This window comes from Atractosteus spatula, chromosome 4 (genome assembly GCF_055471065.1).
Source record: "Atractosteus spatula isolate fAtrSpa1 chromosome 4, fAtrSpa1.hap1, whole genome shotgun sequence".
NCBI lineage: Eukaryota > Metazoa > Chordata > Actinopteri > Semionotiformes > Lepisosteidae > Atractosteus > Atractosteus spatula.
In genome coordinates this window covers 4,567,832-4,580,608 of record NC_142709.1, presented here as the reverse complement: position 1 = coordinate 4,580,608, position 12,777 = coordinate 4,567,832, and the positions used below count along the sequence as shown (strand labels likewise).

The 12,777-nt window shown below is 37.0% G+C and overlaps 1 protein-coding gene across 9 annotated transcripts in view; it reads left to right on the top strand.

Moving 5' to 3' along the window:
* Nucleotides 1–12,777, top strand: part of dmd (dystrophin) — a 721,300-nt gene that overhangs the window by 330,503 nt on the left and 378,020 nt on the right. For all 9 annotated transcript variants that reach the window (XM_088914984.1, XM_088914986.1, XM_088914981.1 and 6 more), the window contains 6 exons: nt 250–420; nt 3,822–4,001; nt 5,362–5,484; nt 6,180–6,350; nt 8,143–8,265; nt 11,108–11,245. In XM_088914984.1, the coding sequence (XP_088771110.1) occupies nt 250–420; nt 3,822–4,001; nt 5,362–5,484; nt 6,180–6,350; nt 8,143–8,265; nt 11,108–11,245 (906 nt within the window). The remainder of the gene's footprint in view (nt 1–249; nt 421–3,821; nt 4,002–5,361; nt 5,485–6,179; nt 6,351–8,142; nt 8,266–11,107; nt 11,246–12,777) is intronic.

Here is a 12,777-nt window from a genome sequence, read left to right as displayed (position 1 = left end):
ATAGTGTATGAGTCTACAAGTATTCATCGCCAAATTCATAAGTATTCATCTTATGAATTGGCAGACTTTATTTAACACTTCAATTAAACATTAAGATGCCTAAATGTTTTTTTTTATCTTTATGTACAGTACCTTGTCATTATTTTCCAATAAGCATTTTAGTTATCTTTTGCAATGTTGGTTCAATTTGTTCTCAAAAACTAACATTTCACAAACTAAAACATGAGAGCATCCTGCGTTTGTTTGCAGGTGACGGAAGGAAAGCAGGAGCTGGAGAAGAGTCTGAAGTTGTCCAGGAAGCTGAGGAAAGAGATGAATGCCCTGACAGAATGGCTGGCTATAACAGACGCAGAGCTAACCCGGAGATCGGCTGTGGAGGGAATGCCCACTAATCTGGATGCAGAGGTGGCCTGGGCCAAGGTATGGATGTACTGCAATGACTGTTGTACAAGTGTACTGTAATTCACTTTGTGCCTGAAACATACATTTGGGGAACCATGAAGATAGATTCATTCAAAGAACCATACGCTGACATGGGCCTTCAAAGTTTCCAGTATTGCCTTGCTTCCTCTTGCTATAACGCAGTACTTACACACAGGCAGCCTCATCTGAAACACAATATGAGCCAGTCCTGAAGTTTATTCTGCCTTATTAGCACCTATGTGTGGCCGCTTTTGAAGCAGGTCTGACTTACATGTGAAGAAATGCCAGGGTTTGCTGCAGGCATGCAAGTGTGTCAGCTTGTAAATTCATCTTCATCAGCTCCAATTAAACAACTCAGGACTGGAGGAGATCAAGTCTCAGCAGGGGAAGGGAAAGGGGGAACTGAAAATGGCTACAAGGGATACCGATGCAAACAAATAGTTCTGGTTTTTCCTCTAAAACTTTGTACAAAACCAAAAAAAGAATTGAAAAAAGTGGTTATTCAGTTTAAAAACCATTATAATAATGAAATACCTTATTGTGTTAATAACTAGTATGTATGATTGATTAGTATTTTCATAATGAAACCTTAATCCCAACCATAACCTGATCTACTTCTAACCCTACCCCTAGGGTATACTGTACATAATTTTCTAATGATGTTTTATTACCGTTTATAACATCATGTTACATATCATAATGCCTTCTCTTATAGTCACAAAGGCCATTTGCTTTAAGAGCTTCTGCAAAGTAGGAAAAACCTCTTTCATCTTTTGGAATATTATGCCTTTTGGGTAGCTACAGTAACTTATCTTTTTCTGTTTCATTATTTATTACTCACATTACTGAAGATCACAAAAGCGTTTCATTTGCTTTCTATTTCCATTTCATTCATTTACATTCTGTTCATGTGCTGCTTCTGACTTGTATAGCACCTTATCTTTGCACTGCAATGTGAAATGATGGTTAGGACTCTAGACCAGAGAGATGAGCATCCACATCAGGAGCTCATGCTATTACTGTATCCTTGAACAAGGAGCTTCACTTTCATTGCTCCAGTAAAGTGCCCTTCTATATAAATGGGTACTTTCCATTTGATCATAGTAAATAAGACTTTATTCTAAACCTGCTCTATATAGTTATATTATGGATTAAAAAAACATACACACTATAAGAAAACGTATGCGGGGGCAAGTGTTCTAGTCTTGCCAAAGAGAAACAAATGACTTCAAATGTAAGGTTAACACACACATTCCAATACCCAGTTCACTTCATGAATGTATTAATATTTGTTACAAGACCACAGCAGACATCTCTGCTACAGCAAAGAAAGTACAGGAGAAGCAAGCTGAATTTTAATTTTACAACCCTTAAAACATTTCTCCAGCCTTAAAATGTGATAAGACGCCCACAGATGATGAACGGCTTTTCTCACTCGCTCTCTCAAAGAAAAGCTCATTTGAGTATGTAACTCTTAAAAAAGACATCCTGGTATTCGATTCTTAAGCCTTGGACTGATTGAATGTGAATGGAAATCCAGGGTTCTCTCTGTGAACATATTTCTAATAAATAACACTGACTGATAGCATCGTGCTGCATAAAAATTACAGCTCTCTGTCTGCACTGCACAGCATAAGGAGGTCTTTAGCTTTACAACATTATAACTGCAGCACTGGCATCAGAATACAGCTATTACAGTTTACTGAAGTACACTATACTGGGAAGGTGATTTGCCAGCATATCAGATAACAGAATGAGTTCTGCCTTCTCTGCTCTGAAGTTCACCCATTTCTATCAGGGAATAAATTTAGCTGGCAGCTCTTAAATACTTCTCCCATAATGTTCAGGTTAGATACCTTAGCATATTGCCTTTTAGTTAATGGCTATGTGGGAGAGTTGTTTTAATGCAGTTCATTACTCCATTGGCTGGCTCCATAGAGATTTTTTTACCCCTCAAGCTGTCTAGCTCATTGAATTTTTCCAATAAGCAATTAGACCTTTAATGAACCGATCAATTAACAAACCACTTCCTCATACTGATCTGAAATTCTACATTGTGCTAAATTGTTTAGGTTTCTTTATATGTTTTATGTAGATTGGTAAGATTTTCAAGTTTAAGTTTGAAGTTAAGATCTGAATGCATTGCTAGTTTTGTTGTTATGCTTATACTTTTTACTGAAGAGGTGCATAATTTGAATTGTGCATTAAACTCTTGAGAATATAGATACAAAGTCAATCATGACTGAATAAAATTGCAATGTTTTTTTTCAAAGCTTTCTTTGTCATTCTATTTTACTATTACTATTATGATTACTATTTTACACACAAATGCTTCACTGGTTTCTGCTTGCAGTGTGGTGAATAAGTTCAGTTCTCTACCATTTGTCAACAATAAAGAGAGATTAATACAATTCAGATGATACATTACATTTAAAAGCCTAAAACAAGAACTGACTCACTGTTCTACTAGTAGTGGATTAAGCATACTAGTCTAAAAATGACATTACCTATTAAGTAAAAAGAGTGCTCTTCTTTATACCAATGGGATTTAGGGGAAATGAGCATGATACAGTATATACTGTATATATAAATAAATGTAATAATCTTATGTAATAGGTTGTGTAATTTTCTTGCATGTTAAAACTGATGAGAAGTTATGAAGTGCACTTATATAATAACATTTTGCATTTGTTTCTTTTCTGGCTTAACTGTATATTTATATTCTTAGATATTTTTATGAAACTAACTCCTACAAAAGATTTCCCAATATCGTTGTTCTTATTATCAATGTGACTTTTTTTAATTTTAGCACACATCTATTTAAAAGATTTTGTTTAAGCTGTACATCGCCTCACAGTATGAAACTGAGCTCCCGGTCATATTACTGTATGTAGCACTGAAAATGCAAAAAGTCTTATTCCCAGGGAAACTGGCATTCATATTTCTCCCTGATTGCATCAGATAACCTGTACGCCCAATATTATTCCTCTTTTTAGAACAGAGAAGAAAGTGAAATGTCTTCTGGCATATTGTTTGGTATAACATTTAATTTGTTCATTTGTAGATACATTCAAAATTGTAATGTAGGAAATTATACCGAACATATCATTAATACAAACCATCAAAATGCACACACATACAGTACATCTACATGAAGATTTTGTAACAAAATGACTTCAGCTTGTATAATATGAAATAAGTTGAAGTTCATTCAGTTATTCTATATGTTTTCCCCAAGGTGTTGACCCTTTTTTTCCCTGTACTTTTCTGTCTTTGTTTTGTCTAGTGATAAACATTTTTTAGGCAGTTTTCTTCCTTCTGTTTTTCTGCTTTTGATCTGTGAACAGGTTGGTGTTCTTCCTAATCTTCATCTAATCGTGAGCAATGTCCTCCCTTAGGCAATTCAGAAAGACACAGAGAAACATCAACAGCAGCTGAAGAACATCTCTGATCTGGCAGAGGCTCTGAAGGCTGTGCTTCATGGGAAGGAGAATCTAGTGGACGATAAAGTCAGCCTCCTTAACTGCAACTGGATCGCCGTGACCTCAAGAGCTGAGGAGTGGCTCAACTTGCTGAGGGTAAAGCCGGGGGTCAAATTAGCAATCAGATCCGATATTTTTCCTCTGGAGCCGTTTGTGATTCTGGTGGTCGGGAATCTAGTCCTGCCAAGGTCAAAAGTCAAAGGGGGCCACTGCAGACGTCTCCCACTTCTGTTAAGGTGGACTGAAAGTCTTCTGCTGCAGACAGCTTACAATGAAGTTATACATAAGAATACAGTAAATCCTGATGTAACTAGGGTAGGGTATAGGGTATCTGATACAGTAGAACAAGTAATAAGTTTATTCCATGCTGAAAAGAGAGGAAAGAAAACAGATCTCTCACCTGAAGAAGGCTCCACAGCCGAAACATTGTGTTTTCTTTCTTCTCTTTTCAGCATGGGATAAACCTATTACTTTTTCCTTTGCAGCCTACGCATGCTGACGCAGCTACCCACCTGATCTACTATCTGATACAATATACAGTATCAGTATATACTGTATAGTGCAAAAGAACAAGTAATAGGTTTATTCCGTGCTGAAAAAAAGAAGAAAGAAAACACAATGTTTTGGCTGTGGAGCCTTCTTCAGGTGTGAGAGCAATACTATACTGTATAGTACTGTATACAGTACAGTGTATTCTTGCATTCTTTGAGAACTGCTGGGGTGGTCTATTTCCAAGCAGTCCCTTGGTTGTAAATAAAGGAGAAAATATTGCACATGTACTATAGAACAACATCCCTATTGACGGTGTGTACTGATTTCCAATGTTTTCTTCTTATTGTTGTTTTTTGTCCAAACTCTAATCTCCATGTTCTAGCAATTGTTTTTTTATTAAAATAAAAGAACCATATCGGACCCCATACAGTATGTTACTATATAGTTGGAGAACGGTTGTCAGCTTGTATCTGAAGCTAGTTTATTGACCATTTTTTCTACCATACTTATCAATAATACTGTACATCTTCTATTTTTTGAAAAATTATACCACCAAAAAGCTTTTATCACAGTTGAACTGACATATATTTTAGTAACTCACCCAAACCCCAATTTTGAAACACTGCAGAAGCATGCTTTGAATTAGTGTTTTAATGTGTATCTTGCCCTGCAAAGGAGAAAGGCAACCTGGCCGCGATGACAATGCGGTCAGAACGCCCTGCTTTAAAAGGGGATGAGACAGGGAGGTAGATGGCCTGCAAGGGAAAGATGGGGTGAAGGGAGGAATGTGCAACAAACCGCACATGTGAACAAGCTAGAAATGTGATATCGCTTGGTAAGTAGGCAAAAGAGAACAAGATTAGAGATTGACCTCCTGTGTCAGTGACTGAAGGAAAAAAAAAGACAGATGTATTGTAAATAGTTCTAATTTGATTCAAGTGAATATTTTTCTTTCTGTACAAAGGACTATCAGAAACAGATGGAAATGTTTGACCAGAGTATTGCCCAAATTACTGCCTGGATATACCGTGCTGAGATTCTCCTCGACGAATCCGAGAAACAGGAGTCTCAGCAGGAAGTGTTAAAGGTACACTACCTGCTTGGCAAAAAGTATTTGGATTTTTGGAGATTTATGAATAATATTGTGTGTCCAAATATGAACGTCATAAGAACTGTAACAAAGAATATGTATTCTTTTTCAGTATAATGTAATCATACTAATGAAGTTATCTTTTAAGACAGTTTTTTGTGTCACATATTGCAAAAGGACAAAAAATGTTTATGACTTTTTACAAAAAAAATGATCAGTTTCAGAGGTCCATACTTCCTATTATCTTCTGAAATTAGAAAGCATTGCTAGATGTATAAAATACAGAAGGATGGTAGGTATTGCAGCTAGATGCTAGGTACTGTAGAACCGTGTTAGATGGCAGAAACTCTTCCCAAAGTTGGGATGTTTAAAACAAGAATTTGAATCATGGAATGGATAGATATTTTTTACTGGAATGGAATTTATTTTTTTTCCTGAACTTTTAAGATATAATAGAGCCTTTCAACAGTGTTTTATAAATATAGAAAGTTGGAAATCAGTTTTTCTTTTCCTTTAGAACAAGAGGCATATCCAGATATGTTCCTTTTCCTGATGAAAATAAATCAATATCCTTGGTGTACTCTTAAAATAGTTTATAACTGACAAAAAACATTGCTAAATTTGGACTTCAGCACTCATCCTTCTTTGGTGTGACCTCAGACTAATCTTAGTCTGTCGTTGTTTGACTGCAGGGTTTGAAGGATGAACTGAGTGATATCCGTCTGAAGGTGGAGACAGTGCAAGGCCAAGCTGAAGACCTCATTAAGAACAGGGGAGATCACTGCAGAGTGGTTGTGGAGCCCAAGCTGTCAGAGCTGAATCAGCGCTTTGAGGCCATCTCTCAAAGGATAAAGATCGGCAAGGTACAACAGCAGCATTCACTTAACTCATGTCTTAGGTGGGCTATCTCTTCACTTACACTAGCAAACAAGCAATATACAGTAGTGCAGAACAGGGCAAAGGAGAGGAGATTTGAGAAATTGTACATGGAAGAATGCAGAATTGTACTACTCCTTGCTGTGTAATTTGCATTTAATCAACTTAGAATCACCATACCCTAAGATTAGATGATATTAATCATAAAAAAATATTCCTGACCAAATATCTGCTGAGATATAGAAATAAGAAACACTAAAAATAAAACTAAAAATGAAAAAAAATGCAGTGCTATTCAATGTGCTCGGTATATTTTATGCCACTAATCAATCAGGAGCTGTTTTACTCACTAACGCCAAAAGACACACCTTTGTATTGTCTGCACCTGTATAGTAATGAATATTTTAGAAGTAGTATTTTACTGCATGATCGAATGCCACAATATTCATGAGGATTCAGGTTCACTAATATTGGTGTTTCTTTTATATCCTAGGTAATGAGATTGTCAGCAATTATAAGAATGAATTAAAAGGCAAAACTGAAATGATTTGCAATCATATACAGTATTTATGATCTGTACAAGCTATTGACAAACATGCATCATTCACTGAATTAAATAATAAAAATAATGTCACATTTACTTTTCATCTCAAACAATTACAAAATTATTCATATGGACAATAAGTGTGAAAGTTCCCCACCCAGAATCCAGCTTTCTATAGTACAGTGTCCCTGGTCACTACACTGGGGTGTCGGTCTGGAAGTGTGGTCTAGTGAGCAAAGCTCCACCTACTGCTCCATGAAAAACACAACCAGCAGCACTTGGGTGACACCAGTGAAGAGGGAGATAGATGTTACCCATGTTAGTAGTCCTGATAAGGTAGGAGGGGAACCCTGTGTAAGCTGTGCCAGTGATTTCCAGGTTGGCGCATGTTGACAGAGGGATAGCGCAGACATACTGTACAGCACCACAGTGGCAAAGGCAGCAAGAGGTCAAGAAGGATGTGAGAGGTACTGGAGAATGGAAGCTGCACGTGTGTCCAAGGAGCACCAGCATTTCATGATTTATATATCAAGCCTGGGAAAATGGGAAAATAACGCGTTTGTCAGAGTTGAATGTCTTCAGGTTTACTTCAGTCCTGAATGTGTTTCATAATTGGAGGTCAGTAGTGCTGAAAAGTGCATAAACCAAACTAATCCACGTCTTCATTATTCATCAATGCAGAATATGTTTGTGTGAGGGACGTAAGTAGGACAGCAGAGAAATTCTGTGCATTCCAGCACATTTTCTTCTCACTAGAGCAAAGAAGCATTCCTCAAGTGAATATGAAATTAGGCCTGTTAACTAACAGCACCATATTAATCATTTGTTATTTTTATCCGTTAACGAAGCCTCTGAGTTTGTAATAATATTGTAAATGCTGTTCATACCCATATATCAACTTTCTCATGGGGTGCATAAAAACAGCCAAATGAACTGCCTCTGGAGCTGCGATGAAAAATCTTCCCTGGCTGACAAGTTCTGCATTAAAAAAAAATCACAGGCTGACAGACCTGTGTTCTGCAGATCATCAAGAATGCTTCTAGTACCTGGAATAATTATAAGGAAGGTCATAAATAACCTTTGCTATTTCTTTAATTACAGTGAAAATCAAGTTTCATGGCCAGTACAGTACAGTATGTATGTACATACTGTGTAAGAATAAGTATCGTTTTTCTCATCCCCATCCGTCAGCTCTCTCCCCTACCAGCGTCAGCGTGTGTTCTGCTGTGTTTCAGGCCTTTGTGACTCCCCGCGAACTTGAGCTTTATCACACAGAGGCACAGAAGTGGCTGGAACGCCTGGAGGCTGAGGTTCAAGAGGGTGACAATTTGAAAGAGGAGGATTTCCAAAAGGACACGGTAAGGACAATAGAACAATGCAGTGACATGCGGGTGAGATAATGAAACACAGACGAGCGACAGACACACTTCAAGAAACCCTTTGCGGAATATGAGTCATGCAAACCTTTACCCTTTTTGTTAAGACATAATTTAGTAAAGTCAGTTTTTTTCCCCTGTTACGATGAATCCAACTGTTTTCTTAATTATCCAGTCCTTCCATTTGAAAGAGCTTAGCCAACACCATGAATTTAACGTTTTAATGATGTACCTTTAGCATTCCAATCGACACAAATGTCTAATATACAGTATTTTCATTTAAGGGAGTGAATTACAGCTTGTAACAAAGGTACACTGTTTTAAGGAGGAACAAAGTGAATATCTGGCTACAATGCCTGTCTTAAAGTGACAATGTTGAACAGTGCTTGTTAAGCTACTGTATGTGTACTGTGTGGGCAGCAGTGAGTGATCTGTTTTTCTTAGACAGTTATGGAATGGGCTGGAGGATCTCAGCAGCTTTGCAGATAATGTGTTCCCTTCCATTACTACATGTACATTCCCAGTGGCTTGAATGTAGGAATGTACAGTAGACGTTGCCCAACTAAAAGATCAGATGTGATGCAGAAATTAATGTCAACGTTATTTTTCAGATATGTGTCATATTCAACAAGTAGGGGGAGTAATAGAAATCCTGCAGTTGTGTCTACAGATGAAATAACTTAAGTCTGAAAAAGATAGATCTCACCATTAAATCGCCTGCCACAGAACTAGTGAAATCCTTGACGGTAACGTTCAGTATGCAACCATGATAATCACAGTTTTCTTTTTCAATGTGTGTGTGTGTGTACGTACATGTACCCAAACATGTGCCTCCCTGGGGTGAATCTTTTAGATTAATTAGTTTAGTCATGGTGGTGCTGTAGAGACCCCCCAAAGGACATTCTATAGTGTATGAGTAGATTCAGAATTTAAAAAGGAAGAATACTATTAATATTCACTCCTACAGTACCTATCATCCCGTTAAAGCCTTTGGATCCCAAAGCACTCTAAAAATAGACATGCTCACCACATCAAAATAGATGTTGTGGTGAATAGCCCTGCGTCATCACATTGTGTCTTGTTTATCCTCACATTTAGGTTTAGAAACACTCGTAAAATAAATCTAAACGCCTTTGTCATTAAGACTTACACAGTTTCTTTTCAGTCATTAGTACATTTATTAAAGAACCTATTACTTTCGGCATCAATAAACATAAAAATGTAAAACCACCATTTATTAAACCACCATCAAGGAAACAGAAAAGGCACATCTACTTTAATGGGGCTTCGTTAGTGAAGCTGTTGCCTGATCTGCTAAATGGGTGTCACATTTCCTTCATTTGTTTATGAATTTATGCTAATATGTTTTGCACATGAATTAATTTGTGAATAAGTAACTTGGAAGTCTGGGTGGTGCTGCTTGACAGTTCAGATGATTACTGCTGGTTGACAGCTATGGGCAGTTCACAGAGCTGATAATTATTGCTGAATGTCACAGCGTGTTCCTAGTGGGTTGAGCCAGGTCTATGATGTCAACCATATTAATGTCTAGGAAAAGGAAAGAAACAGCAGAGCACATGGAAAATACTTAATATTATATTCATGCAATTGCAATAATACTGCACATCCTTGTATACTTTAGGTATTAAACTAGATTAAATATTAAATATATAGACAAGACACCAAGACAGTGACATTTCTGATATGTATAGCACAGTGAAAATAAGTTATTTTTGTCAAATCAATGCAGTTTCTGAATGGAGATTCAGAATTGTGATGGAGCTACCTGTAAGTGCTAAAGTGTGATAAAATCTTGCATTCCTAGGTACCAGTAGTTGAGCACAGCTGCAGATTTGCAACTGAAGAGCTACGTGTCAAATGATATTCAAGTGACTGTGAATAGCACACCATTCTTTTCAGCTGCTAAGTTGTAGATTTATGTTGTCAGTATGGTGCTTTGAACAAACATAAAGCAATATTAAAACTTGACAGTTTAATCTCTTTGATGTTTACACCATTCAGATCCTGCTAGTAGCCTTATTGAAGGTTATTGGACTCATACAGTATGTGTGTTTCACGGAGCAGCATAAATTGTAGTTTTCACATTAACTTAATGATTAAACCTAAAGTCTGTCATAGACACTTTAACCAGCTCCCTTTTTATTGGCAAAGTTAGCAATGCAGTACTTTTTAGATTTTTTCTTCATGCTGTCACAAGTTATTCAAGTCCTGGGGGAAATAATTCACAATGAAATTGACTGAAATCTATGAAAGTTCATCTTAATTAAAGGCTTTTAGAAAATGTTGTGACTGTCTCTCCTCGGAGACAGAATGGGGTGGCAAGCCAAAACGGTCTTAAGGTCTGATTTTAATTCCGCTTTAGGTCCATTCTCACCATCTCCGTTGTTATTAAGATGTGTTTTTCAGCACTAGAGAACAATTGGGTACATGAATTAATATCAACATAAAACAGTCATCTTTGCAGAAATATTTACTGTAAGATAACCTTGCCTTTGTAAACAACACATTCCAGGAAAATGCAGTTACATAGCATTATAAGTATCAGACTGCTCTTCAGTAAGGAACACAATGAACACTAACATTAACATCACCTTGCACTAACATTATGTGTTTGTTTTATTTTTGCTGTCGACCTACTGTATATGTGTAATTTTCCATTTCAGTCATTCCTTACTTTCAAAAATATTATTCTGTTCTGACTTTTTCTTATCAGCCTTTTCCTTTGTTGTGAATTTGGAAAGAAAACAGGAAACAGCTGACTGCCATTCTGTTTTGTTTTTATTTTTGATGTTTCCCCATTTAGGGGGACAGTGAAGAAGGGGCAGTGAAGGAGTTTTTGGAGAAAGGAGAGAAACTGCATCACAGAGTCCCAGATGAGAAGAAACGAGAGGAGATCCGAATCAAACTAAATTTGTTGCATGCAAAATACAACACTGTCAAGGTATGGTCATTTCTCACTTGTCAAATGCCACTTTTTCATTAAATCCATACCTCTGGGTTTTTCAGAAACTTTGAACAGACTACAACTTACGGAACTGGGCAGGAGGTGGAAGTTTAAGCCATATGAACCCTAAGGCTGCAAATAAGGAAAATACCAGTCAGAACAGGAGTCTAGAATTTCAGCCTTTTTCAGGAAATGACAATGTATTTTTAAATGGAGAGAAATGTACTGTATTATTTCTTATTGTACCTTTGTGGAAAGAGATCTTAAACTCATTCAATATACAGTACATTCACTTTAGAATTTGAGGCCTATGGAGTTGCAGGTCCCTGAAATGATGACCCTTTAATAAGATAAGATCACTTTATTGGCCATATACAATTTCTTGTATTAAGAATTTGTCTTTTCGCATACCACAACTTTCTCATTAAGAGACACACAGGCAGGGAGAGAAGCTTGGGGTCAGAGCACAGGGTCAGCCATTTATACAGCACTCCTGCAGCAGCTGGGGTTAAGGGTCTTGCTCAGGGACCTAACGGAGTAGGATTCCTCTGCCGGCCACGAGATTCGAACCGGCAACCTTCCAGCCACAGGCGCAGATCCTTAGGCACAGAGCCACTGCCCCACACCATTTAGTGTTCATATTAACTAGATAATCTTCCATAGCTGCTAGGTACCTGCACCTCTTCATTAGTCATGTATGTATTATGTGTATCAAAGCAAAAATTAGGCATTGAATCTTTTATGAAACAATGAAAGAATGCCAGAGATAATTGTGAAGTGTTAGAGTCCTCTTTCATGTTTCACAACGTAGCGTCAATGCGTTGCAATGATGATACATAATTTTGACAAAAATCTTATTCCAATTAACATACAGCATTTGTTACAATATTCAATATAAATATATCCAAAATACCTTTAAACAATCATGATTTTTATATGTAGTCTGAATATGTTTCCAAACAGCTGCGATTTGTGTTTACTTTGTTCTTGAAAAATCCTGAGTTATTCTACAAATGATAAGATATGCAGGATACTGCATATCGTTCAGTGGAGTATTACGATATACTGTACTGTATGGATGAAGGTATTTATTTTGAAAACTTTAATTTCAGTGTATTCAAAAGGAGACAAACGTTATTTACAGTATATTTTTAAAATCCAGTGGGAACGTTCATCTTATTCATCTTCACTTCTATGGCGACTTGGATATAATTACATCTTTTTTTTACCTGCCTGCGTACAACTGTTACCAAGGAGATAGTTTTTCTCCTTTTGCGTTGTTTTTATATCTTCAATGCCAGCACAAAGCCAAAGCTACTAATAATTCGGTCATAACCTATTTTTGATTTCCTTGTCAGTCCCACAATCAGTCTTTCACTGGCAAGTATTCTTAGCCTCTGTCCCATACAGTGGGGTTTGCTTCTCTGCTCCCAGATGAAAGAGCAGTATGTGGTATTATCCTCCAAGCAAAGAGCTAAGATAGGCTATTTCATTTATGGCAAACACACCCTTCTTTTGCACAGGCTTGG